The sequence below is a fragment of the Arvicola amphibius genome, chromosome X (assembly GCF_903992535.2).
Source record: "Arvicola amphibius chromosome X, mArvAmp1.2, whole genome shotgun sequence".
Lineage (NCBI taxonomy): Eukaryota > Metazoa > Chordata > Mammalia > Rodentia > Cricetidae > Arvicola > Arvicola amphibius.
In genome coordinates, this window is record NC_052065.1 from 22267817 (window position 1) to 22292757 (window position 24941).

Below are 24941 nucleotides of genomic sequence, written 5' to 3' on the forward strand. Positions count from 1 at the left end.
CTCCATGTCTGTGTTAACCTTTTTTTATTGTAAATACCCTTGATTTAGTCATCATAGAGGATATGGTATTTTATTGTGTATGTTTAAGAAACTGATGTTTAGGGATTTAGAGATTAAAAGTACTTGCTTCTCTTCCAGAGTACCCAAGTTCATTTCCCAGCACCCACATCAGCACCCACCACTCACAGCTATCTGTAACTCCAGCTCCAGGAGATCTGATGGTCTCAAGCGCACCTGTACATACATAGCATACACTCACACACACACAATAATAATAATAAACCTTTAAAAAGAAATTTCCATTAACTTTACTTCACTTTCTGTTCAACACCCTGTGGAAGAATAGCTTAGGAATATTCACTCTATCTGCTCCTATACAGGCAATCCTGAGAAGTGGAAGCTTAAGCCCAGCATTCAGTGGCCACGTGAGCACACTAGAGAACTGCCGCATAGGCTCAGAAAACATTTGCCATGCCTTCAAACCATTCCGGATCCAAGCTCATGTCAGAAAGCTGGCTCTTCTGTTGTCACTGAGCTTCCTCCTTAGTCCCAGCCTTTTCAGCACCTTTCAGTCTGCCATTCCTGTTCAGTCTCAACACAGAACATTTATCACTTGGAAAATCAGGAATGGCTTCAGAAAAGTGGCATTTAACTTAGGATTTTCTTCTTCTTCTTCTTCTTCTTCTTCTTCTTCTTCTTCTTCTTCTTCTTCTTCTTCTTCTTCTTCTCCTCCTCCTCCTCCTCCTCCTCCTCCTCCTCCTCCTCTTCCTCCTTCTCCTTCTTCTTTTTCTTCTTCCTTCTCCTTCCCTTTCTTTTTCTCTCCTCTTCTCCTCTTTCTCCTTCTCCTTCTTCATGTGTATGGGTGTTTTGCTAGCGCTTATGTAGAGTACATGGTGCATGGAGGCCAAAAAAGGTGTCAGAGTCCCCTGAAACTGGAGTTACAGATGGTTTGAGCTACCACTTGGGTGCTAGAAATTGAATTCAGGTCCTCTGAAAGAGCAACCAGTGAGCTTAACTTCTGAACCATCTCTCTAGCCCCCAAAGTTTCTATTGTTATATTTTTGAGATAGCATCTCATACTGTAGATGTAGATGTAGATACTCAGGATGGTTTGGAACTCATTATTGAGCCCAGATTGACCCTGAACTCTTGGCAATTCTTCTGCTTCAACCTTACAAGTGAAGGCATTATAGACCCATGGTGAATATTTGATTTGTCTTGATGGATAGATAACACTTTATTGGCTGGCAATAATGGAATAAATGAAAATACCATTTCCATGGGAAATAGAAAATGATGGTTGAAGCAAGATGCTTTGAAATCAAGTCAGACTCTGATGGGGAGTCCAGGTACTGTTTGGAATGGATGATCTTGAGGTTGCCTTGGTCAGAAGTGACTGGCTAACATGGGGAATCCTAGGGTTGGATAGGATTGGGAATATGAGCATTGATCTGGATGGAGAATTTAGAGGCTGACTGGAGGTAAACGCCTATGAAGTTCCTTGTGTGGTGATGGTGGTGACGGTGGTGGCGGTAGTGATGGCGGTGGGAGTAGGAGTAGAATTCCAGGGGCTGCCTGGGATAGGGAACTACAGATTGGGTGGGCTGTAAGATCACAGAGCTAGAGAAATACAGGACAGGGATGGAGGAATGGTCTATAGACAAGTTGGAATGAAAAATCAAGAGATTGTCACTGGACTGGAAAGATAGAGAATGGGATATTATTTGGGTTTGGCAGACTAGAGGTATAGAAGTCTGAGTTGGCCAAGTCTTGAGACTGCCTGGGATGGGTGCTCTGATGGTTTTGATCTTGGGCTTGACCAGTGCACGTTAGAATAGGTTGGAGGGCTTCGTTAGACTGTTAGGTGAGGCCCCCAGGACGGCTGAAATGGAGATATCTCCTACAGACTGAGCTAAGGCTGGCCACCAGCTGAGGTGCCAGTGCCTTGGGACTAGTCCAGCTGGGGTGCTGGTGGCGACTGCAGGTGGGGCGCTCGGGGGCGGGTCGGGAGAGATGGGTGGGGGCAGGGGCGGGGGGCGGGCCGGCGGCCGGGGCGGTCCCGCGCGGCCGCGCTGCGCAGTGACTCCGCAGCGGGCGGAGCGCCGTGGGCCGCGTCCTTCCTAGCCCTGGTGGTGGTGGTGGCGGTGACGGCGGCAGCGGCGGCAGCCTCAGCTCCTGCGCCCCGTGCCGCCGGCCCCAGCGCTGTCTCCCGGGCCCCCTAGGGCCCCCGGGCCCCCGAGCCCGGTGCGCGCCCTCGCGTCCCGCCGGCCCCCTCCCCCGGCTGGGCCCGGGGGAGGGTGGCGCCGTGAGCGAGCGGGAACTGGGCTCTCTTGCCCGTTCCCCTGTCCCTGGGCCGCCAGGATGGAGGCGGGGTCCGGTCCTCCGGGTGGCCCGGGATCTGAGAGCCCCAACCGGGCGGTGGAGTACCTGCTGGAGCTGAACAATATCATTGAGAGTCAGCAGCAGCTGTTGGAGACCCAGCGCCGGCGTATCGAAGAGCTGGAGGGCCAGTTGGACCAGCTCACCCAGGAGAACCGCGACCTGCGGGAGGAGAGCCAGCTACACCGCGGAGAACTACACCGGGACCCCCTTGGCGCGCGGGATAGCCCTGGCCGCGAGAGCCAGTACCAGAACCTGCGCGAGACCCAGTTCCACCACCGCGAGCTGCGGGAGAGCCAGTTCCACCAGGCGTCCCGGGACGTGGGCTACCCGAACCGGGATGGCGCCTACCAGAACCGGGAAGCTATCTATCGGGACAAGGAACGAGAAGCCTCCTATCAGCTTCAGGACACTACCGGCTACACAGCCCGCGAGCGCGATGTGGCCCAGTGCCACCTGCACCACGAGAACCCAGCCCTGGGTCGCGAGCGTGGCGGGAGAGAGGCTGGGCCAGCGCACCCGGGCCGCGAGAAGGAAGCCGGCTATTCCTCTGCGGTGGGCGTGGGGCAGCGGCCACCGCGGGAGCGGGGCCAGGTGAGCCGTGGCGCATCCAGAAGCTCCAGCCCTGGCGCAGGCGGAGGTCACAGCACCAGTACCAGCACCAGTCCGGCTACAACCCTCCAGAGAAAGTAAGAAATGTGTTTGCAACCTTCACCCCACCCTTCCCTTTCCCTCTAGATTCCTCTCCAACTTATCTGGCGGATAAAGTATATGAAACCCATGCCCGATTCCATTTCCTGCTTCTCCTGTCCCAATCGGGAAAAGCCAGGTCCTCCTCAACCAGCTGACATGCTTTCGGTAGCCACCACACACTGGTTTGAGCAGATGAGTGCAGGCTGCTTCTCTCTCTTTTTTTTTTTCCTCCAGAACCAAGATAGCGACTAAAGCAATCCCCACTACCTCCCTCCACTTCTTCAATCCCCAGCTGTATCCTTTCTGGAGGATGGATTAAATATTTTTTTAGACAGAGGTGGTATCAACTCAAAGCCCTACACACTCCTACACACCTTTTGGGGTTTTTTTTGGGGGGAGGGGTGTCTAGTCTTGTCTAGAGGCAGGTGGGGACCAGAATGGATCCTGACGGCTGAGATATTCCTCTGAGGGGAACTGCAGCACATCTTGGCACAGAGGGGGGGGGGGGTGATGGTGGCAAAGATGGGGGAGCAAAGATGGAAGCTAGGCCCTTGGTTAGTTTCTCAAAGTCCAGCTGGTCTCCACCCTTCAAGAAAAACAACACCCATTTAAAGAGCCCTACCAGGAAGGGAAGTCCGTAGATCTCCCATCTGTTGGATCAGCTTCAGTTCTGGTGTTGGGGTCTGTACATGTGTCCGAGACAGGATAGGACTATTTTCTGAGTTGATGGGACATGGGCAGGGTCCACTTTTCCCATAGAGATCCCATTGTGTGCTGGTTGGGATAAATGTATTAGGCTGTGAGTCAAGGACATGAAGACACACAGGGATGCCCTAAAGGCTCTCCTCTTGCTTTGCTGCTACAGTGGAAAGAACACTGAACTGGGAGATAGGAGAACTGGGTTTCCCTTCCAGCTCTGTTGCAGATTGGCTTTGTGACCTTGACTGAGTCCGTTCTTCGGTCGGTCCATCATTTCCCCTATATTTCTTTTAAAGGCAAGGTCTGCCAACTGAGATTCAATGGGTGTCTACTAACCTAGCCACACCAAAGAGCAAGTCTGAGGTCCTTTAGCAAATGGACAGGTTTCCCCCTCCTCTCACTGCTCAGCTGGTCCTACCATGTGCCACAACTACTGGAGTGTCTCTTGGAGGCTGGGCTGGGGGTGGGGAAGCCTTCTGCCTCAGGAAATCTGCCGGGAGACAGCTCTCTGCAACTCCCCCATGGTGAGGCAGCAGGCTGGGGTGCTGGGTTGAGATGGCTGGGCCCCAGGAGCAGCAGCTGCAGCTTGAGGGCTTGGCTGGGCTCCACTGCAGTGCACCCTTAGCTGAGTGTTGGGGTGGAGGGACAGCCCCAGAATGGGGGCAGAGAAAGACTGGATGGGGCATTGTGGTCCTTGAACCTGGTTGCAGACTTCTCTAGAGGGGTCAGGCCTGTGATGGAGGGAACAGCCTCATTATATATGACTCCAGGAAGCAGATCCTGGAACAGTGGGAACATTTGAGATAAAAATCAAGAGAACTTTTCAGCCTAGCCAGTTGTGATGCAGTAGATTGCCTCAAGGGATGGGGGTAGTAGCTGGCTGGACATGTCCAGTCGAGGCCCAAAGTGGGTCCGAGAGAGCTGGAAGAAGCATGTAGTTCCTGACTCAGGAATTAAGCCCAGTGAAAAGACCGGAATCTTCCTCAATTTAAGAATTCCGTTGCTTTCAGATTCTCCATCCTGCAGACATAGGTCTGAATTTATTGGCTGGCTGGAAGCCCATTTGCCCTTCTGCCATCCTTGCAGGCCTGCTTCAGACTCCTTCCTTCTTTTTTGTGCACTTTCCAGGTCGCTTGTTGGAATCCCTTGCATCACATTTCCTACTGGGCTAATAAAGAGGTTTAAATGGCACTTTGAATGTCTCTCAACTATGTATTAACTGCTTGCCTATCTGTGATTACTTCATTTGGGCTTCACAACAGAGCCCACTCAGTGAGCATCAGCAACTCCATTTTAGAGAAGGAGAAACTGAGGCTTCAAGTCGAAGGGGCCTTATTCAAGGTTAAGCTACTAGTTGCTAATGGAGCTGGGACTAGAATTGAAAACTGCCTATCTTAAAGGCACCTTACTTGTTCCCTAGTGCTTAACCCGTAGGAGTCTTGGCCTCAGGACCTGGTGGGGTACTGAACTCAGAAAAAAAACAAGAAAGCCGTAGGTATCTCCAGGTTTTGAACTAGAAGAGATGGTTCTGGAGTGAGTGGAGGAGTCGATGGGGGAGAATAGACGGCTACCTTCCTCTTTCCCACCTTTCTTCTCACTGGGTGTCAGGAGAACCTGTAGCCACTGCAGTAACCAGTGCTGCTGCAAGCGACTCCCCTGCTAGGCCTGTTCTGGGTTTGTAAGGAGTGGGTGAGAAGGCTGCTGTTGGAAGCGCGGGCAGGCAGGGTGGGAGTTCAGCAGCTGGGGCTGCAGCATTGGGGGAGGACAGGCAGAGCTGCTACAGGCTGGGCTCTGCTGGGCCCCAGGCTCCCTCTGGTGGCAAATTGGGGAGAAATGGGGCCTGGGTCAAGCTGGAGCTTGGTGGGAGCTCGGTCTGCCTAAGACTCAGTTCTCCCAACCACCCTGTGCGCCTGTCACTACCATCATGTCACAGCATAAGAAGCTGGGGGCTTCGAGAAGTAAAGTGGTCGTATCGGAGGTCGAACCGATAACATAACGTACACAGTGTATTCCTATGAACTTTGCCTTCTTTGCTTTGGGTATCCTTCATCCACATCCGTAGTATATACCCAGAACTCCTACATCCTTTCATACTGCTCTCCTGGACGGGTTCCAGGATGCCAGAATCTATTCTGGCGTGCTCTGGGTGTGGTCTTCCTAGTGTGACAGAAAGCGACATGAATCCCTACCTCCTTCTGGTCACTGGTACATGAGGATTTAGTTGTTTGCTTACTAGTTGTTGATCCTGACTGATGGTTATCTTTTTACATGGAACTGTCACCTCCTGCCATGATTTTAAAAGAGATCTTTTTTGTTACTAAGCTTGGTCTGCCCCCCCCCCCCCCGCTAGTTCTGACACCTAGAATGAATGATTTCTAGAGGCTTAGAGCCACTGCTGAGTAACCCGTGCTGAAGAGAGCTGTGTTCCTACATTGTTTGCATGGGCCTAGCTCCACCTCTGCTGTATGCAGTGGTGGGCTGAAGCCAATATGGTGATAATTTCTATCCTCAGCCCCCACCCACCCTGCAGACTGGCTCACATTTGGATACTGAACCTAGAGAGGCCAGCCTGCTGTTCTTGACACCCAGGGCGATGCGTGGTCTATCACATCACTGCTGAACTATCGTCGGCTGCAGGTGGTGGGGTGTCAGCATGCTCTCTACAGGAGCTGAGGCCAGAGAGAGAGAGAGAGAGAGAGAGAGAGAGAGAGAGAGAGAGAGAGAGAGAGAGAGAGAGAGAGAGAGGGAGAGCGCAAGTGAGCGTGAGCCCAGGGAGAGGCTCCGGGGAAGCCTGGCTCCTTTGGCATGCTGGATTCTTTTTCTAGGGTATCTCTCCGTCCTTTCAGGAGGGAAACTGTTTATTGCCCCCTCCACTGTGTTGTGAGCATTATGCTGGTGTGGGAGAAAATGATAATGTTGAATTTCGTGAGAATTAGGAGTCTTGCTTCTCTGTCTAGATCTGGGGCAAGAATGGGGTTGTTGTCATCCACAAATATTTCTTGGCTGTATTCACAGAGCAGGAGGGGCCACCAGGCTGAGCAAACACCATGCTCTTGGCACTTGCAGAACTCTCTTCCCACCAGCCATGAAGACAGGGTTGAGGGCTTAGTCAGGCCGCAGACACAGTACTAAGGAGGACAGAGTAAACAGAAGGGGTGGGGTTTCTCAGAGGATAGAGGGATCAAGACAGACAAGGCTGCTGCTTGAGGACCTGGGCAGTAGAGGAAGGTGCTTTGAAGAACTAGCTGGGCATAGTCCCTTGGTGTCCAGTTGAGATGTGTGCCAGAAGGAAGACATCAGACTTGGTGTTTGCTGACCGGTCTTCCTTTGCCCACCCCTACCAACTATGGCCTCTGCATTTGCTGGGGGCCTAGTAAAGCCTGGAGCATGGTGAAGAGGCCATATGTGTATTGAGTGAATCTCAGCTTCCTGTGTGATAGGCACTATTCTATGCAGCTTTATGTAATAATAGCTAATATTTTCCTACTGCATTTATTGTGTGCTGGGCACTTCATTCTAAGTGCTTCCTATATAGTCGTTCTTTCTGTTTTCACATGAATCCTTTCATGTAAATTGTTATTAACTCCATTTTACGGGGGAAGAAACTAAGGTCTAGGAAGTTCAGGTAACATAGCCAAGGTCCCTAAGTGGCTAAGGAGCAGGACTGCAGAAGAGCTAGTCGGAACCCAAGCGGCTGGGCTCCAGGGTCTGTAGCATTCTTGGCATTCTTACTCATCCGGCAGCCCTGTTTCTTATCTCATTTCCCCAGAATCCTTGCCAGGTGGGTGTTATTGTTCTCCTCATCTTTCAGATGAGGAAGTGGGGATCGGAGAGGAGCAGCGAGTTACACAGCCGGCTGGGACCAAGAGCTGTATGGCTTCCAGTCCTTCAGTGTGCTGTTCCCTTCCATTGGTGGGGGTTAAAGACATGAACTTTAGGCGTGACTCTGGCTTTCCTCCCACAGAGGTTCCCTCTCACAATCACCCCTGATTTTTTCCATGGTGTCCTGAGAGATTACTCCTCTTTTTCTGTCAAGCCTCTGATAAATCAGCTGGAGCCAAGCCATGTCTGCAGTCTGGCTCCTATGTTTTTGTTGTCTTTCTGTTTCTGTCCACAGATTCCCCTTCTCTCATTTTTATGAATCCCTTTTCTACAGCCTATTCTTGAGTTGCCCTGGCCTTGTATTGTCTCATTAGCCCACCCAGGCCTTCCTTCTGATGGCCTCTGTGGCTTGGCTAATACCCTTCCCTTCTCCTTGGTTGCTTACTATTATTTCTAAGGTTGAATTAGCTGACACCTCTCCTATCTTTATTTAAAAACAAATACTTTTATTTTATTTTATGCGTATGACTCTTTTTGCCTGCGTGTATGTATGTGTACCCCATGTGAGCCCCTGGAGGCCAAAAGAGGCTATTAGATTCCCGGGAACTGAAGCTGTGAACTACTGTGAGTTGCTGGGAATCAAACCTGAGTCTTCTAGAAAAGCCCCAAGCACTCTTAATCACCGAGCCATCTCTCCAGCCCTTGTTGGTCCTTTGTGATGCTCAGTTTAGCCTTTTTGTTTTATTTTTAACTTCGATTTTTATTTTATGTGTAGAGGTGTTTTGCCTGAATGAGAGGGCTTTGGATCCCCTGGTATCACATTCACAGATTGTGGGTTCTGGAAATTAAACCTGGGGTCATCTGCAAGAGCTACCAAAGCTATCAACTACTGAGCCATCTTTCTAACCCCAAGTCTAGCATCTCTGTCTGTCTGTCTGTCTGTCTATCTATCTATCTTCTTAGTTGTTTATATCTTGTGCCTCCTACTAGCCTCAAGATCCTCATCCTGTGGATCTTGACCCTGTTGGTGTTGCATGTCAGATATTTATAGTATTACAGTTCCTAACAGTAGCAAAATTACAGTTATGAAGTAGCAACTAAAGTAACTTTTTGGTTGGGGGTCACCACAACATTAGGAACTGTATTCAAGGATCACAGCATTAGGAAAGCTGAGAACCACTGCTCTAAAAGGAGTCAGACTTAACTGACATGTATTGAGTACATATTATAGATCCGATTCTGTGCTTGGTGCTGGGGGCATAACAAAGGAGTGAAGACTTTGGAAGTACATCACATAGCACATAGTTAGCTGCTCAGTTAATTCCGAGTAGACATAAGAATGTCTGGTTAAATCCTGGTGAACTATTGACCAGGTCCCTCAGTTTTTCTTTATTCTGGACTCCTGTTGAGAGAAATGTCAACTTCAAAATCCTCTTGGCTTTTTCTTCTTGTTCCCTGGAGGCATTTGACTTGGGTTTTTCTTCTTCTTACACCCAGTGGTCTCCCAATCAATACATGACAGAGAAGCCGAGTTGGATAAGACTTTAGAGGTATAGTGGCCGATTTGCTCATCACCATCTTCCCAGCATGCCAATTCCGTGTCACGCCACATTCTTGACTCTTGGTGCAAAATCTTCTCTCCTGAGTGAGCCAGGGAATCCTGTCTGTATGCAGTTTGCCCAACTCCAGTGATGGGTTGTTTACTGGCACCTTTTCTTCATTTCTTTTCCTCTTTTCTTCTTCTTCTCTCTCTCTCTCTCTCTCTCTCTCTCTCTCTCTCTCTCTCTCTCTCTCTCTCTCTCTCTCTCTCTCTCTTGTTCTTTCTTTCATTTTTTGGTATCCATCCAATCTTTATTGAGGTTTTACGCTAAGCCAGGCACAGCATCTTGGGAGTGGGAGTAGACTTGGCCTCTTTGGCTTATCCCTGGCAGGATAATGTGCATCGGTCACAGGGGAGAATGAGAACTAATGTCTTATTTCCTCTTTGAGGGGGGTTGTTGAGGGAAGGATAGTTTGCCAAGTAGTCTAGTTTCTTCCTACCCTCTACTGTCTCACCGAGTGTTCAGTTTTTCGGACCCTTGAAAGCACGTACACAGGAAACCCTTCTCAGATACTTAGGAACTGGAGCTTCTTGGGACCTGGGAACCCTGAGTACTGCCTGGGCAACTCTGAAGGGAGTGGGATGTTCTGGAACGTAGACTTCATGTGAGGCTCTGAGCATCATTTCACTTGCAGGACCTGTTTTTTATTTTTCCCTCAGCAGGATATGGAGATAAAACTGTATTTTCTAACAAGTATGATTCATACTAATTCCCATCCCCCCACCCCGCCTCCACCCCTCAGTGTGTCAGAAACTTTCCTGCATGCTCTTCATATTCATCAAGGTCCTGATCAGAATGGAAAAGCAGAGAGCGGTCCATAGAGAAGAATAAATGATACTGCCCTGCCCCCTAGAGGCGAAGTGTAACAAACAACAGGAAAACAGTCCCATCATATCCAAAACAAAGATGGCTAGCCAGAGCTACACAGCTGATCAGTATTGTTCTTCTGATGCTTTAGATATAATTTAATTACCTCCGTCATCTAAGAGGTACCCTTCACTCATAGAAGATACATTTCTATAGCATAATCTGATTTTTTAGACTTTAGGTTTTATTTTCTTTTAGTTAGCACATAAACAATGGAGTGAGGATGTATGAATTTTATGCTTTTTAAAGGGTTAAGATGACTGCGCATCCAGGCCTTATGATTGTCTACTGGATCCCAAGATACAGTACACTACCCTTCTCTGAGTCAAACCAATGTTTTCCTTTATATAACCATGTTCAAATTATTGTCATTAGGGACTCGTCCCTGATTAATATGTGTAAGGCCCTGGGTTCATTTTCTGTTGTAGTCCCTGAAGAATAATAAACATTGGTCATGAGGAAGAATCCGAGGAACTCAGTTTATTCCCAGCACTGAAAAACATAATAAATAATGCCATTTGTAAGAAAAATGAATAGAACTGGAAATCATGCTAAGCATAATAACCCAGACTCAGAAAGACAAATTTTATATGTTTTTTTCATCCACATGCAGAAATATCTACATTTCTATATACATATGAGGCAGGGAGATGGCTTCCTGGGTAAAATGTTTGTTTACAATCATGAGGACCTGAGATAGAATTCTCAGCACTCACTAAAAAAGCTGGGTGTGTTGGTGCGCTCCTGTAATCCCAGCGCTGGGGAGGTGGAGACAGGATTCATGGCCCTTGCCAGCTATTCAGTCTAAGCAGTCAGCGAGTTCTAGATTTTATGAGAGATCTGTCTCAAGGATAAGGTGGACAGCTGTTTTGGAAGACACTCAACATCAACCTCTAGCATGACCACACACAACACACACACAGGAACAGATATATACATAATTATATATAACATGAGGCAGAAATGGGACTATTTGGAGGGAGAAGGGGACCAGTGGAGGGAGGAGAGAGGAATAAGAGGGTGCACTGGGGGGGGGGGGATGAATATAAACAAACGATAAAAAATGTACCTTATGAAAATGATATAATGAGCCTTTAATCCCAGCACTCAGGCAGTGCACAGATCTCTGAGTTCTAGGCCAGTCTGATCTACAGAGGGAGTTCCAGGACTGCCAGGCTACACAGCCCTGGAAGCAAAAAGAAAAGAAAGAAAAGGAGACAATGAAACTAATTTTAAAAAGACAACAATTTGTTGAGAGAGTAGATCTCATTTTTTTTAAAAAAAAAAAAAAAAAAGAAGAAGAAGAAGAAGAAAAGGCCAGCACACTTGGGTGCCGGCGAGAGAATGATGATGACAATAAACTCAAGTGCCATCCTAGAAGGGAATGCTGCACACCGCGGGAGCTCAGAGGAACAGCAGCCATTCATGAGCAGCAGGGTTGTAAATGTCAACCGTTTGAGCTGGAAGGGCCTGAAGTATGCAGCTGAAGGCGATTTGCTTTACAGGTGAGAAGATTGCAGCCAGAAGCGACAAAAGACTGTGTAAGGCCCTGCAAGTGTGTGTGGAAGAGAGCTTTCTGACTGGAGGAGTCGCCCTAGTATTAACGCCCATGCTCAATGCAGCAGCTTTCGTCGAATGTGCTGCTTCCTGCTCTAAAATCTTAGGATTGTTTTGTGTTCTACTTATAGAAAACCCAAATGAAAGAAAGAAGAAACTAGGACTCCAAGAGATTGGGTGGCTTGTTGGGGATGAAGCAACAGAAAGGATTCATCTCCTAAAGGGGCTCTTGCTTGAATGGTGAACTGGCCTCCTGCTCTGATTTGGCTCCTCAGAAACCAAGGTGCTTGATTCATAGCTGGGAGAGGAGCTCTTTTTTCTTTTTCACCACCCAGCTCAGGACCAAACTTCTTGCTGCTGGTTTTTGTCTTGCTAGGACTTGTTTGATGTATCTGAGGCAGCTCAAAGGCAATTTCTGGCTTGACAGCCAGGCCTGGCCACCCCCTGCCCCCGTTTCAATTTTCATATAAAGGAGGCCTGTGCTTCTGAGAAAGACAGACTTGTGTTTGAATATAAACGCTGCCTCAAACGTGCTAGATGACCTCAGTGAAGCCATTTTATGTTTTATAAGCTTTTAGTTCCTGGTCTTTAAAATGGAATAACAATGCCTACTGCTTAAGATTAACCAAGGTAATTTGAATTACACTCTTTGATGTTTGTACTCAATAAACAATCATTTTTGTTCTCTTTCTAAAATCTCCTGTGGACAGTGATTTGAAGAATCCAGTGCTAAACCAAGCTTCGCTTTTCCTGAAAATGGTGTATTTTCTCCTTGCTAATATGGAGTTTTCATAGTTCATTGTATCTGCCTCAGTCACCAGTTAACTTGAAATATAGCTCTAGCATCTCCGTTCATCTCTCTTCCTGAGTTCTTATTTTTTGGTTCAATTTCTGGTCTGTCCTTATCTGTGCTCTTGGAGTAAGAAACCTTAAATCCTTTATGACTCAGACAGGTATAAATAATTACTGGATGTAAATAGTTGAGTAAATGGAAGGCTGGAGGGGCTGGAATGGTAATGGTGACATTTGCAGAGGACCGGAAGGTGGTGCAGGCTGATCTGGTTAAAAAGACAACTGTATGGATTTCTGTAGGGAGGCAAATTATTAGTTTAGAGCAGTGGTTCTCAACCTTCCTAAGGCTGCAACCCTTTAGTATAGCTCCTCATGCTGCGATGACCCCCAACCATAACATTATTTTCGTTGTCACTTCATAACCATAATTTTGCTACTGTTATGAATCATAATGTAAATATCTGATAGGCAGGAAGGATATCTGCTATGTGACCCCTGGGAAAGTGTCATTCCACCCCTACAGGGGTCACGATCCACATGTTGAGAACCACTGCTTTAGAGTGTCTAGCCCTGTACTTGACCTCTCTTGCTCCTGCTCTAAACAGAAGCAAACACTGGAGACTAGGACCTCAAATTAGCAAAATCATCACACTCTCTGCTTGGTATGTACAGTGTGGAAGACAGAGAACCCAAGAAAGAAAAGGGACTTGATTTTAGAATTTTAAAAATTTTACCAGTCAGTCAAAGTGGCAACCACCTCAGCTGGAAGGCTGAGGCAGGAGGATCCCTTGAGCAGAGGATTTCAGGACCAACCTGGGCAACACAGTCAGGACCTCACCTCGAATACAAAAAGAAGAAAACCAAATCAACACAAACAGAAGCCGTGTGTATATACAATATTATATTTTATTTTTAATTGGCATAGTAATTATACATGTTTATTAGATACAATGTAGCATTTTAATATAGGTATACAATATGTGATTATCAGATCAGGGTGATTAAGCTATACGCCAACATTTATCATTTCTTTGTATTGGAAACATTAAAACCCTCTCTACTAGCTAATTTGAAATACTCCATTAGATTTTGCCAACTCTTGTTATCCTCTTGCACTATAAAACAGTAGAAGTTACTCCTTCTCTCTAGTGCTCAATAACCAGCTTCTTTCCGTCGCCTTCTGTTCTTTTCAGTTTTGGTAAACACTATACTGTTCTGTATTTCCATAAGATCAACTTTTTTGCTTCTGCAGTTAAGTTAGCTCATGCAGCATATACACACATTTTAAAATGACACACGAGGGAGTTGGAGAATAGAAAGCCAATGTCTTGCCAGGCACAATGGTACCTTTCTGTAATCTCTGCTCTTGGGAGGCTAAGGGAGGATTCTGGGAGGAAAATAGTCAGGATGGGATACATATGGAGAACCTGTCATAGAAAGGAAGGCTTGCCTTTTGCTCCTAGCCCCTAAAGGTGGCCCCTTCTTTTAGTTGTTGCTGTTTGTTGTTTAGTTTTATATTTTTAGACAGTCTCACTAAGTGTTCCTGGTTGACCCGGAACTTGCTACATATATTAAACTGCCCTCAGATTTACTAAGATTGTCCTACCTTGTCTTTCTTCTATTTCTGGTATTACATGCATGCATCATTATGCCTGACTGTTGGTTTTTTTCAGACAGGATCTCATGAATCCAGGATAACTTTGGACTTGCTATATAGCTGAGCCTGGCTTTGAACTTTAGATCCTCTTGTATTCATTTCCCTAAGTACTGGAATTATAGGCATGAGCCCCCATGTCCAGCTGCTGGATAGGATCACTTTTATCATTTAGCTTTTCTGGTAATAACTTCATAACTCTTCCTTATTATTACATTTTCGTGTGTGTGTGTACACACGCGCATATAGTATGGCATTTAAAGGCCAAAGGCCAGCTCTTTAGAATCGACTTTGCCTTGGACTGAGTCAGGACATTAGTCCTGGTGGCAAGCACCCCAAACCTCTGTGTCATCTCACCAGCCCCGTGACTTCATGTTTCTAAGTAGCATGCTTTTAACATTTATTTCCCCCACTTAGCAACTTAAAACATTATCTTTTTTTCTATTTAATTTTCATTAATTTAAAAAAAATGGTACTCAGAGTAATGGATTTTAATTATGGGACTTTTATACATGCTGTCAACAAATCAATGGGTAAAGAAAAAGTGATGCATGTACAAATGGAATTTATTTAGCTGTAAAGAAAAAATGGAATCATAACATTCCCAGGAAAGTGGATGGACCTGAAAATTATATAAATTTACACAAAATAGCCCGGATCTAGAAAGGCAGATCTCACACGTTTTCTCTCATATGCATGCCATATATATGCATATGTATGTGAGAACGAGTGTAAGTCATGAAAAGGGGACTGTGAAGAGTGAGAAAGGTCTCGACGGGGGTGGGGAGAACAGAAGAAGGTAACAGAATACATGGGCCATGAAGGCTGAGGTGTGAAGAGGGCAACGGGGTGGCAAGGGGTTGGGGAGGGGATTAAGGAAGAGGATCAACAAAAACATTTGCTAAAATTTCTTTTAGCTTATTTATTTTTAGCACTGAACTGCTTCCCCATCTCAAATTGTGATAGTTTGCTCTATTTTTTGCTTTACAGACTATGAATGGGTTAATAGAAACTCTTCCTGAGATGTTTATATATCTAGAATTGCTTGTGTGCTCGCTGGTTTTATTTGGTCATCTAACAGGGAGATGATTGTTATAATGGGTGTCCTTCAAATGCCAAAATAAAAGGCAGTTTATTTGGGGCCACTAAAATGTCATTAGATACTCTAATCCATTTCTCTTAGTTTAATTCCTTTCTCCTGTGACATTTCGCCTGTGCATGAATGCCAGGCAGCTTGTGTTCCGAGTCCAGCACTTAGGGTGGCAAGGATGGCAGGGATAATTTTGTTTGTATTACTCTGTGTGTGTGATACGTGCGGATGTGGGCCCAAGCACTCGCATGTCATGGTGCGTGTGTGGAGGTCAGAGCACAATTTCAGGAGTCAGTTTTCTCCTTCCACTGCGCGAGGTCTAGAGCAAATGTTCTTTGGCTTGCTTGCGCAGCAGGCGCCTTCACATGCTGGGCCGTCTCTCTAGGCTGAAAGGGTTTTTTATGGTATCAGTTTATCCCTTGTCTTTTGCCCCCCCCCCCCGGTAATGTTTACCCTTCTTTTGGTCCATGCCAAGGCTAAGTCTGGGTAAGGCCCTCCTGGCCCAATGGGCTCCCTCCTCAGCTACAACCCCCTACAAGCGTTGGCTCTCCTTCAACTCTCCCACCCTCTGCTTAATTTTTTTTTCAGAAATTTGTTGAAATCTCTTACTCACTGATGATGCCATTCTCTCCCATCATCTTTCCTGATACAAGTATGAGTTCATATTTCATATCCTTATTCCTTTCCTTTTGTTTTACTGCAGGGAGAGATGCACATTTATGCTCTTGAGTTATAGGCTTTGGCTCTAGCTAAGCCTGATTGGAACTAGAAATTATCAGTAACTCCACATTCCTAGTAGCCAAGCTTGGATGACCTTGTTTTGACCCTGCGTTACTGTTGGCCCCAGCCAGTGTCATGAGTGTTCCTCTAGCAGCCGTGGCGCATCCCTTCCCTTAACCTCCCCTGCCTGGACTATATCATCAAGGAGCCTCAGCTGCAGAACTTGGGCTCTGGCCCCGTTCTGGCTATTGCAGCTTTACGAAGCCTTCAAGGCTCTCTTTCACTTCCTGTCTGTGACTTGATAGGCTTCCGGTCTGCTATAAGCCAGGCTTTTCCAGGATTGGCTAGGTGCTTGAAGGGCAGCCCGTCTTCTTTATTTAGGCAGTGAAAGTAGGTGAGCCAGAGATGATCCCCAAATTCACTAGAAGGGGCGTGGAGGCCAAGTTTAGGCTTATACAACATAAGGCTTGCTCTAGTTGCTCCCCCTTCCACCCACACTTTCCCATCATGGCTGAACCTCCAGCAGAGAGGGGACAAAGTAAGGCCAATAGAGGCAGTTCTTTTGTCCTGCGCCCCCATTCATCGGTAATATCTGTACCTACCCCCATTTTTTTGGGATGGCCCCTTTTCTGTCTCTTCTAAAAGTGCTTGCTGGGGATGGAAGGATGGCTCAGGGGTTAAGAGCACTGGCTGCTCTTCCAGAGGACCTGGCTTAAATTCCCAGCACCCACATGGTGGCTCACAACCATCTGTGCCTCCAGTTCCAGGGGATCCAACCCTTTCTTCTGGCTGCTGATGATACCAGGCATGCACGTGGTGCATAGACATATATACAGGCAAAACACCCTACCCATAAAACAAAAATAAATCTAAAATTAAAGCATAAATAAAAAATGAAAGTGCTCATTAAACGGTCCCGGTATAGGTGCCTTGGGCTAGGCGTGTGTGGAGAGGAGGGAAGATGGGAGACAGGTGAGGAAGGTAGATCAGGTCTGCAGGCCGCATGGGAGAGGAAGTGCCTCTTGGCTCTGCTGTGACAGAAAGGAGCAGAAGTTGTGGCAGTTAAAGGCATTTGTTGTCAGCGTGTAGGATGACACATGCTGACTCAGGAAGCAGAAGCAGGAGGACCACAAGTTCCCCATAAGCATGCACTGCATAGCAAAATCCTGTCTCAAAAAGCCAAGCAATCAGACAAAGATTTTCAACTCATATTCTCCTCGTATTGGCTGGGTGATTGTGGGTAATTCACATTGCTCCTCCAAGCTTCAGTTTCTGTATCTGTACAATGAGAACAGCTACCTTGCACAGATGTTAGGGAGCTAGCATGAGTCCTGGACCATAAGAACCACATAATAAATAGTACTATTGTTATTATTTGGGTTATTGTAAGTTTGGCTATGATAAAGACCAGTAATACCTGCTTATTATATTTATTATTATTATATAATACCTGTTTAGGATTTAAAGAAGGCATACCTTGGGTGTGAAGCCTCCCTGGTGCTTCCTAGCAATTATAAAGCAAAATTTATATACTGTTGCCTGGTCTTTAAGTTTTTGGTTGTGGTCTCTTGGTTTTCTTCAAGATATAAACACAACGTGATCTTTGCCTTTTTAGTTCTGGAACATGACATTTAAAACGTGATAGCCTTGTACATGCCTATAATCCCAGCATTTAGAAGGCAGAAATGCCTTCTAAGATTCCCTTGCCAGCCTGAACTACCTGGTGAAATCTTATCTCAGAAAAATAATAAATATAGACAGCTTTTTAGTCAAAAGTGTGACTCGATCTTTGCCATCATCACCACCACTAATGCCACCCTTTTATTCCAGGATTGTCCAGAGTTATGTTGAACAAGGACTATAGAAAGACTAATGACCAACAACACTCTAGAAAGACCTTTTATACATAATGTATTTTTCTGTAGAAGCATTTAGCATCTTTATTCCTCAGTGTTCTGAAATCCCGTAGCAACGTATCTCGATGTGGGTCTTTGTGCTGTTTGTCTTGCTGGCCTTTCATTCCTTCAGTGCTGGGAGACATCTTATATTGTGTCTTTGAGTGTTTCCTTCCTGCTGTTTCCTCCATTTTCTATTTCTGGAAACCCTATTGTTAGACGGAGGAATTCCTCAATTAATCCTCTAATTTTCTCATCCTTTCTCTTCCATCATCCTCTTGATTGTGTTACTTTGTTTCCTAGGATATCCCTTCACCTTTTATTTTCTAATCGCACTGACATTTTTATTCTGGCTCTCACTGTTTTTCACTCCCCAGATTTCTTCGTTGTCTTTGTTCCTTCCAAATTCCTTCTTTGGTTTGTTTTCTTTGTCCATCTGCCTTCCAGGTTGGTGGTCTCCCCCACCTAGCTTTGCATCATACTGTAGGCTTTAACTCCCTAGAACTTCCTTTCCTTTGAAAATAATGAATTTCATTAAGGTTTATTTAACATGAAGCAAAATATACCTAAACTTGGGACTGGAGAGATGGCTCAGCAGTGAAGAGCACCTGTTACTCTTTCAGAGGCCCCAAGTTCAGTTTCCAGTACCGGTGAGGCAGTTTATAACCACCCACAACTACAGTTCCAGGGGTCTAGCTTCCTCTTCTAGCCTCTGCTAGCTCCAAGCACAAACGCAGTGCACTTACATGCAGAGAAAACATTCATACACATAAAATACAACTAAATAAACCATAAAAACAGAAGTCCTAACTTAAGTGTCTTTGCAGTAAGAAAAGCGTCCGTGACACTACACAGGTGCACAGAAGCCCTGCACACTCGATTTTGCTGTCGGAAGTCGGAGAGTAGAAGGAAGTTAGGGTCCCACTATTTTCCAAAAAAGATCCCTTTGCTTTTAGCTCTGTTTTACCCCGTCTGCCACTGCACCTGGTGTTCTCAAATCCAAAGCCTCCCGTTGCTGGGATGGCGCTGGAGGTGGAGAGCCCCTGACTGGACAGCATTGAGGACAGCATTGCAAATCACTATTTTTAGCTTTATCCCTCACTTTGCCTTCTGAGGTGTACAGCACCTCCAAATTGTGAGCCCTGAAAGGGTTTTCTAAGTGGAATAGTTACTTCTGGTCGACACTGCAGACTTTATCTTTCTTTCTTTTTTAATTTATTTACTCACATTTTAGTGGGAGTTAGGGAGTAACAGATAAATCAGTTTACTCAACTCATTGTGTTTAAGTGAACATTCCCTTTCTTATTCTAACCAACTCATATTTATTCGTCTTCCATGACCCTATCCTCAAAGAGTTTATGTTCATGTCCATAGGGTGGGTTAAGGAGACCCTTCTCTGTTTTCCCTTGATATCCGCTTCTTCCTTCCCTCTCAGCCATAATTACAGTGTTCTGAAATTGCCTTTTGAAAAGCCTGATTGACACATCTTCTGGTGGTCTGGAGCTCTGCCTCATTTCTTCCCATAGCCCTAGCTCGGGATCTGGCTCATAGAAGTACAGAGTGACTGTGTGCTAATGGAATGAATGCATGACTGTAAAAGCAGACATAGCTAGTGGGAGTGACAGTCTAGAAAAGAGAACTAAGCTGGATGCAATTGCTCCTATATAAGGTTAGTTTCCTAAAAGTCGTGTGTTGCTTTAAAACTGTGTGGAAAAGAAAGTCTTCCAAAGCACAATTTTAGCAATGAGAAAATATACCTACTTCCATTCGCCACATTCAGAGGATGGTTAACTGCATCTTGACAAATCAAAGTAATGGTCATGACGAATATGCTGTTACATGGGCAAACATGTAATATAAAAAGCCATGAAAATCATACAGTGCAAAATCATTTCTACTACATAAAGAACTGCAGATAATGAGAGGAATAGAAACTGTTCAGAGTGGTTGCTTCCTCTGCGATGTAATTTCACACATTTTTTCTCCTTTCCTTTTCCAAGGGTTCCTAGATTTTCTAATGTAAGAATGCATTCAGTGCACAATTTTTGCAAAAGCTGTTGGAAGTGAATATCAGTATTCCAAAAAAGCTACAAATGAAATGCCCCAATGGATAGCCTGGGAATCAATGTGTTTGTTTAGCGGGGTTTGCAGTGAAAGCTGCATCCTGAAGGCCTTGCCACTTGGGGCATCCCTACTCCCTAAACTGCCCAAGCAGGACCTAGCTAAGGAATCCAGAGGAGGAGAGGATCTTGGGCTTTGTGTATTACAAATCCCAATATCATGAACTGTACCATGAAACAGAGGCATGGCCCCTAAACTTCAAAGACCCCCTCCCCACCAAGCAAGTGTATGTGGGGTCAAGGAGCCATGCTCATTAGGACCCCATCCCTTCTAGACCATACTCTAGGTATCTGGGACTCAATTCCCTGTCCAGATTTCTTAAGCTTACTTTTAGGGGTTGTAGTCTTATTATCCAAGTCTACTCATTAGGCCCAAAGTTAGCCTAAGGAGAAAGGGGGGCATGCAAACAGGGTATGAACATAGGGGCTGATATGGGTGTGTGTATACACACATGCATACATATATACACATAGATAGACAGACAGATGGACAGACATTTCCTTCTACTGAATTTAATAAAAGTAGTGGAGTATGATTCCTGGGTCTTTGGTTCCACATGTTGACAGCTGACTCTAGTTGATAAAAGCAATAAACCTTGGAGTTCTGAAGAAAGTAATTTTTGTTTGTTTTTTTTTTGTTTGCTTGTTTTTTTTTTAAGACAAGGTTTCTCTTTGTAGCCCTGATTGTCTGGAACTCACTCTGTAGATCAGGCTGGTGGCCTCAAACTCAGAGATCCACCTGCCTCTGCCTCCCAAGCACTGGGATTTAAGTAAACATGTCAAAGCCTAAAGACTCCTTAGAACGCAACTAACACAGCTCCATCATTTTACAGAAGAGGATAAACATCCAGCTAGCACTATATTGATGATTGTTGTCCTAGAGTTTCTGTTGGTGTAATAGAACACCATGACCTTTGGGGGAGAAAACGGTTTATTTCAGTTTACCCTTCTACATCACAGCCCATTACTAAAGGAAGTCGGGGCAGGAACTGAAGCAGAGGCCATGAACACTGCTTTCTGGCTTCTTCCCCCTGCCTTGCTCAACCTGCTTTCCTGTACATCCCAGGACCACCTGCCCAGGAGTGGCACTACCTCCAATAGACTATGCCTATTGGCCTATAGATCAATTTTATGGAGGCATTTTCTCAATTAAGATTCTCTCTCCCCAAGTATGCCTAGGTTTGTGTCAGATTGACAAAAATTGACTAGCATTATTGTTCCCCATATACAACATACTAAATGCTTAGGGATAGACCTGTGAGGTAGGATGCACCCCCCACTTTGGATCTTATGATGCTATGTTCTCCCAAACTAAGAAGAATCAGTCTAATGTGAGAATTGGCTAATACACTCTGCCTCAGGACTTGAACATTTCCCCTAACCCCACTGCCATCTTAAAAACAGTGACACATCCGAGGAATGCTTTGGAAGCAGGGATACTATAAACTGGTACATAGTAGATGCTCAATGATGGTTCATGATGATAGTGATGAAGTTGAACTCCTTGAGTAGGTAGTTGTCTTCCCAGGCTAGAACCTACGGTATAGCCAACTGAATAAAGGCTGTGCTTGTAGACCAGCCTCCTTGGAGCAGGAGATTAGTGTTAGAGGTGCTGAGGGTTCTGGCTTCCATTCTGTAGGCAGCTGGGGAGTCATTCAAGTTTTGTTCCTTTGACTTGATACCTGAGAATAACTGAGCTGGGATTCCAGAAGCCATCTTGTTGCTATAGTGTGATGGAAAGTTTGAATAACTGTAATAAGTTGTGTTGTGGCCTTGGTTTTTCTATCCCTCTAAGGGGACAAAAAGGCAACAGATTGGCACCAGGTGTCAGGCACTTTGAGCCTCAAAGCCATTCCATGAAGGAAGGGTTTCTTGTCACTGCCCCATTTACTGAGTGAAGACTTTGAGGTTCTAGATAACAAGGTGACTTCTTCAGGACAATGTGGCCACTAAGCTGTCAGACTCACTTACCACCCCGATGCTTATTTGCCCTTCCTTGCTGGAGTAACTCTGTGTGTGTGTGTGTGTGTGTGTGTGTGTGTGTGTGTGTGTATGTGCGTGCATGCATGCTCACTCTCTCAGCAGATGCTCTTCTAAAATCATCCTCTCAATGTACTTATAGATCACAGCTCCCCCCCCAAGAACCCCTAAGATTGTATCTTGGCTCTCTCAGCTGGTGACAGAGTCTTATGTGTTCATCTCTGTGCTTTTTTCAGTTCAGCCTGGGAGAGGACCAGAGGTGTGGGGTGAAGAGGGAGGAAGACTACGTCCCAATATTCTCCCAATTCCAGGGTCCCTGATTCTCCTTTCTCTCCTCTTCTGCTCCCAGTATAACAGCTTCTCTGTCCTTACCTCCACCACACAAGTGCATGTGCACACATACTAGCCAGGTGGCTGCTTGTACAGGCGTGTGTGCCTGCACAATGAGCATTCTTCCCAAAGAAGAGTGAGGGGGAGGAAAAATGGTCCTGGTTTTGCTCATTTCCTGGCTTTCCTCAGAGCTGGCCTTCACTCCATTCAATTTCACCCTTCTTTTGCATCTGAGGCCATGCATAATGAAGAAGGCAGCCCAGCATAGTAGAAAGGAGCACAGCAGCTGACTCATTTACCCACTCAGCTTCATTCTTTTCATCTGGAAAATAGGCAGGTCGGACTAGGCAGTTGGCAAAGCCTCTTGTATCTTATTAATAATATGTGGCATTTGTCTGCTCGGTTCCAAAGAGCTTACTCATCCCAACAGCTCTGTGAGGATCAATCCTGTATTATTGGGGGACTGAGGGAAACTGAGGCTCAGACTTAGATGAAGTAGGTTGCCTAGCTCACAGGGATGGTAAGTAGCAGAGACAATATCTGGACCTGGCTGTGTCTGGCTGCTTCTCAGACCACACTCCAGGGAGATTTGCACACTCACTGTGACTACTGCTCCCTCCGTGACCTCACACCCCTCCAGTGGCCCTTGGCTTGCTACCTAGCCAACCAGTCCTTCTCCCTGTTGCTCCAACTGACTAAGCACTCACTGCCATGGCCTTTGCACTTGCTGTTCTCTGTGCATGAATGAAACACATGTCTGTGCTTTCATGACATATGTTGGACTTCAGGGTAGGGTAGGGGAAAGAGTGGTGCACCTGTACTGACTGTTGTTTATTTCCTGTTTCTCTTGCAGATCTGATGGTGAGAATTCTAGAACAGTCAGGTCAGTACCTCGCTTCTTTAGTAGTACTTGGGGGATGGGGCTGGGCTTGGGGTGGAGGGGTTTTCTGGTTATTACTTTGGGATCCATGGGCAGGGGTCAATGGCAGGGTTCTTTCCCCATTGGTATTAGAGGTGGGCGTGGAGTGGATGGGAGGACAGGGAGAACATGGCAGGCATAGACATGATGTTAAAGACCGTTACTCAGTCTTTGCGGTCCAGGGGACTTGAGAGCTTTGCTGCTCAGTGCAGGGCCATGTAAGAGGCTGATCTCGGTCAGCTCCAGACCCAGGAAGTTTTCTACTTTCTTCTTCCAGGAAAGAAGGGATCAATGGATGCTGGGCTTGCCTGGTCTTATTTTCCCTCTCTATCCTGAATTCTGCCAGTCTCAAGTAATGGGCCTTAGATTGACTTTAGATGTGACACGTTCTAGATGTTAGAAATACATATACGATGACAGGGAAACATTTTTTCTTGTGTGCTTGGTTAAAGTTTGTAAACTTTGGTAAGGTTTAAAGGTTACCAGCTGAGGAAGCAGAAGTAAAACGGGATTAAGACTGGAGCTCTTTGTGCATTCCTCTGGCCCTCACCTGTCAGAAACCCCACGAAGGCAGAAGTATCAAAAACAGGGATAATGTGGGGATAGTGAGGGGGTTCAGGATGTGGTCTAGTCTTAGCACTGGGACTGGGAACTATGGATTTTGAAATGAGATGGGCGCAGGCAGTAGAGGCATCCAATGGGGTAGCCAGTGCTCTCCAGGCCTGCTCTAGTAAACATGACATCTTTGTCATGAGTAGAAATGGTTCGCTTAAGGAGTGCTTCTTCCTTCTGAATGGATCCATTGGAAGAATGGACCCTTTCTTGTGAACCTCGCTCACCAGGCTTTCCGGGTTGGTGAACACAGCACAAATGGGGCGCAACCCCCCACTCACTGCCTCTCAACTGTAAACCCTTGGGTGGGGCACAGCTTGGCCAACTATGTGGAACAGCGCAGTTCCTGTCATGCAGGTTAGCGGGCTGGCTCAGAAGTTGCCTGTGCATAGAAGTCTGTCCTAACATCTCTTGCAGGAGGTCTGGAGTGACCACATTGGTGCCCAGGTCCAAGAGGAGGGCTGTGTGTGTGGTGGGGGAGATACATACTGAGGTCAGCATTAAATCAGTGAGAATGTGAGGGATATAGTAGGCCCTGGTGTCTGGGCAAGAGGTCTTTGATGGCACACAATTAATCCTTGCATGCTGCCAAGGAGCATAGCCAGGCACAGCTTGTTCTAGCACTTAGGAGGGCACTTCTCTAAGAAAGGACATAGGATCTCAATGTCCTTCTTGTGGGTTTGGAGAAAGGCACCCGGTATGACCTCAGGCCCAGGCCTTGCATAGGCGTCTCTGTGGATGTGCCTGCTAACTTGTTGAGGAACCAGACTGAGCACATCTCTAGATGTCAGCTCCTCCCAGCTGGGGAGTTCCTGGAACCTTTAGCTCATGGTATTTAATAATAGCCATAATCATGACTCACATGATGGCATATGTTGGGCCTTTATAACTTACAGAATTTGTCAAGGATTTGTTTTATTTGATACATCCAGTGACACTGTGGATGGAACCTGCGCTGGCCTTATCGTCTGTATTTTCCAGTTGAGGAAACAAGCCAGGATTCAAACTCCAGTCTGCTTGGCCCCAAGCCCAGCTTGCTGCCTATACTGTCACTATAGGCCTTCTTGACAGCTTTGTAGATGATGAGCACATCCAAATATTAGTAATCATAATAATTATCATTGGTTCTTCAGATACTAATCACTCTAAATATGATCTTTTAAAGCTCACAGCAGCTGCATTAGGCATGGATTATGATGTCTGATTTACAA

At 46.1% G+C, this 24941-nt stretch overlaps 1 protein-coding gene across 1 annotated transcript in view; it reads left to right on the plus strand.

Moving 5' to 3' along the window:
- Positions 1 to 2232: 2232 nt before the first annotated feature.
- Positions 2233 to 24941, plus strand: part of Iqsec2 (IQ motif and Sec7 domain ArfGEF 2) — a 79850-nt gene continuing 57141 nt past the window's right edge. The window contains exons 1-2 of the mRNA XM_042054390.1: positions 2233 to 3068; positions 23053 to 23082. Coding sequence (XP_041910324.1) covers positions 2362 to 3068; positions 23053 to 23082 — 737 coding nt within the window. The 5' untranslated portion in view covers positions 2233 to 2361. The remainder of the gene's footprint in view (positions 3069 to 23052; positions 23083 to 24941) is intronic.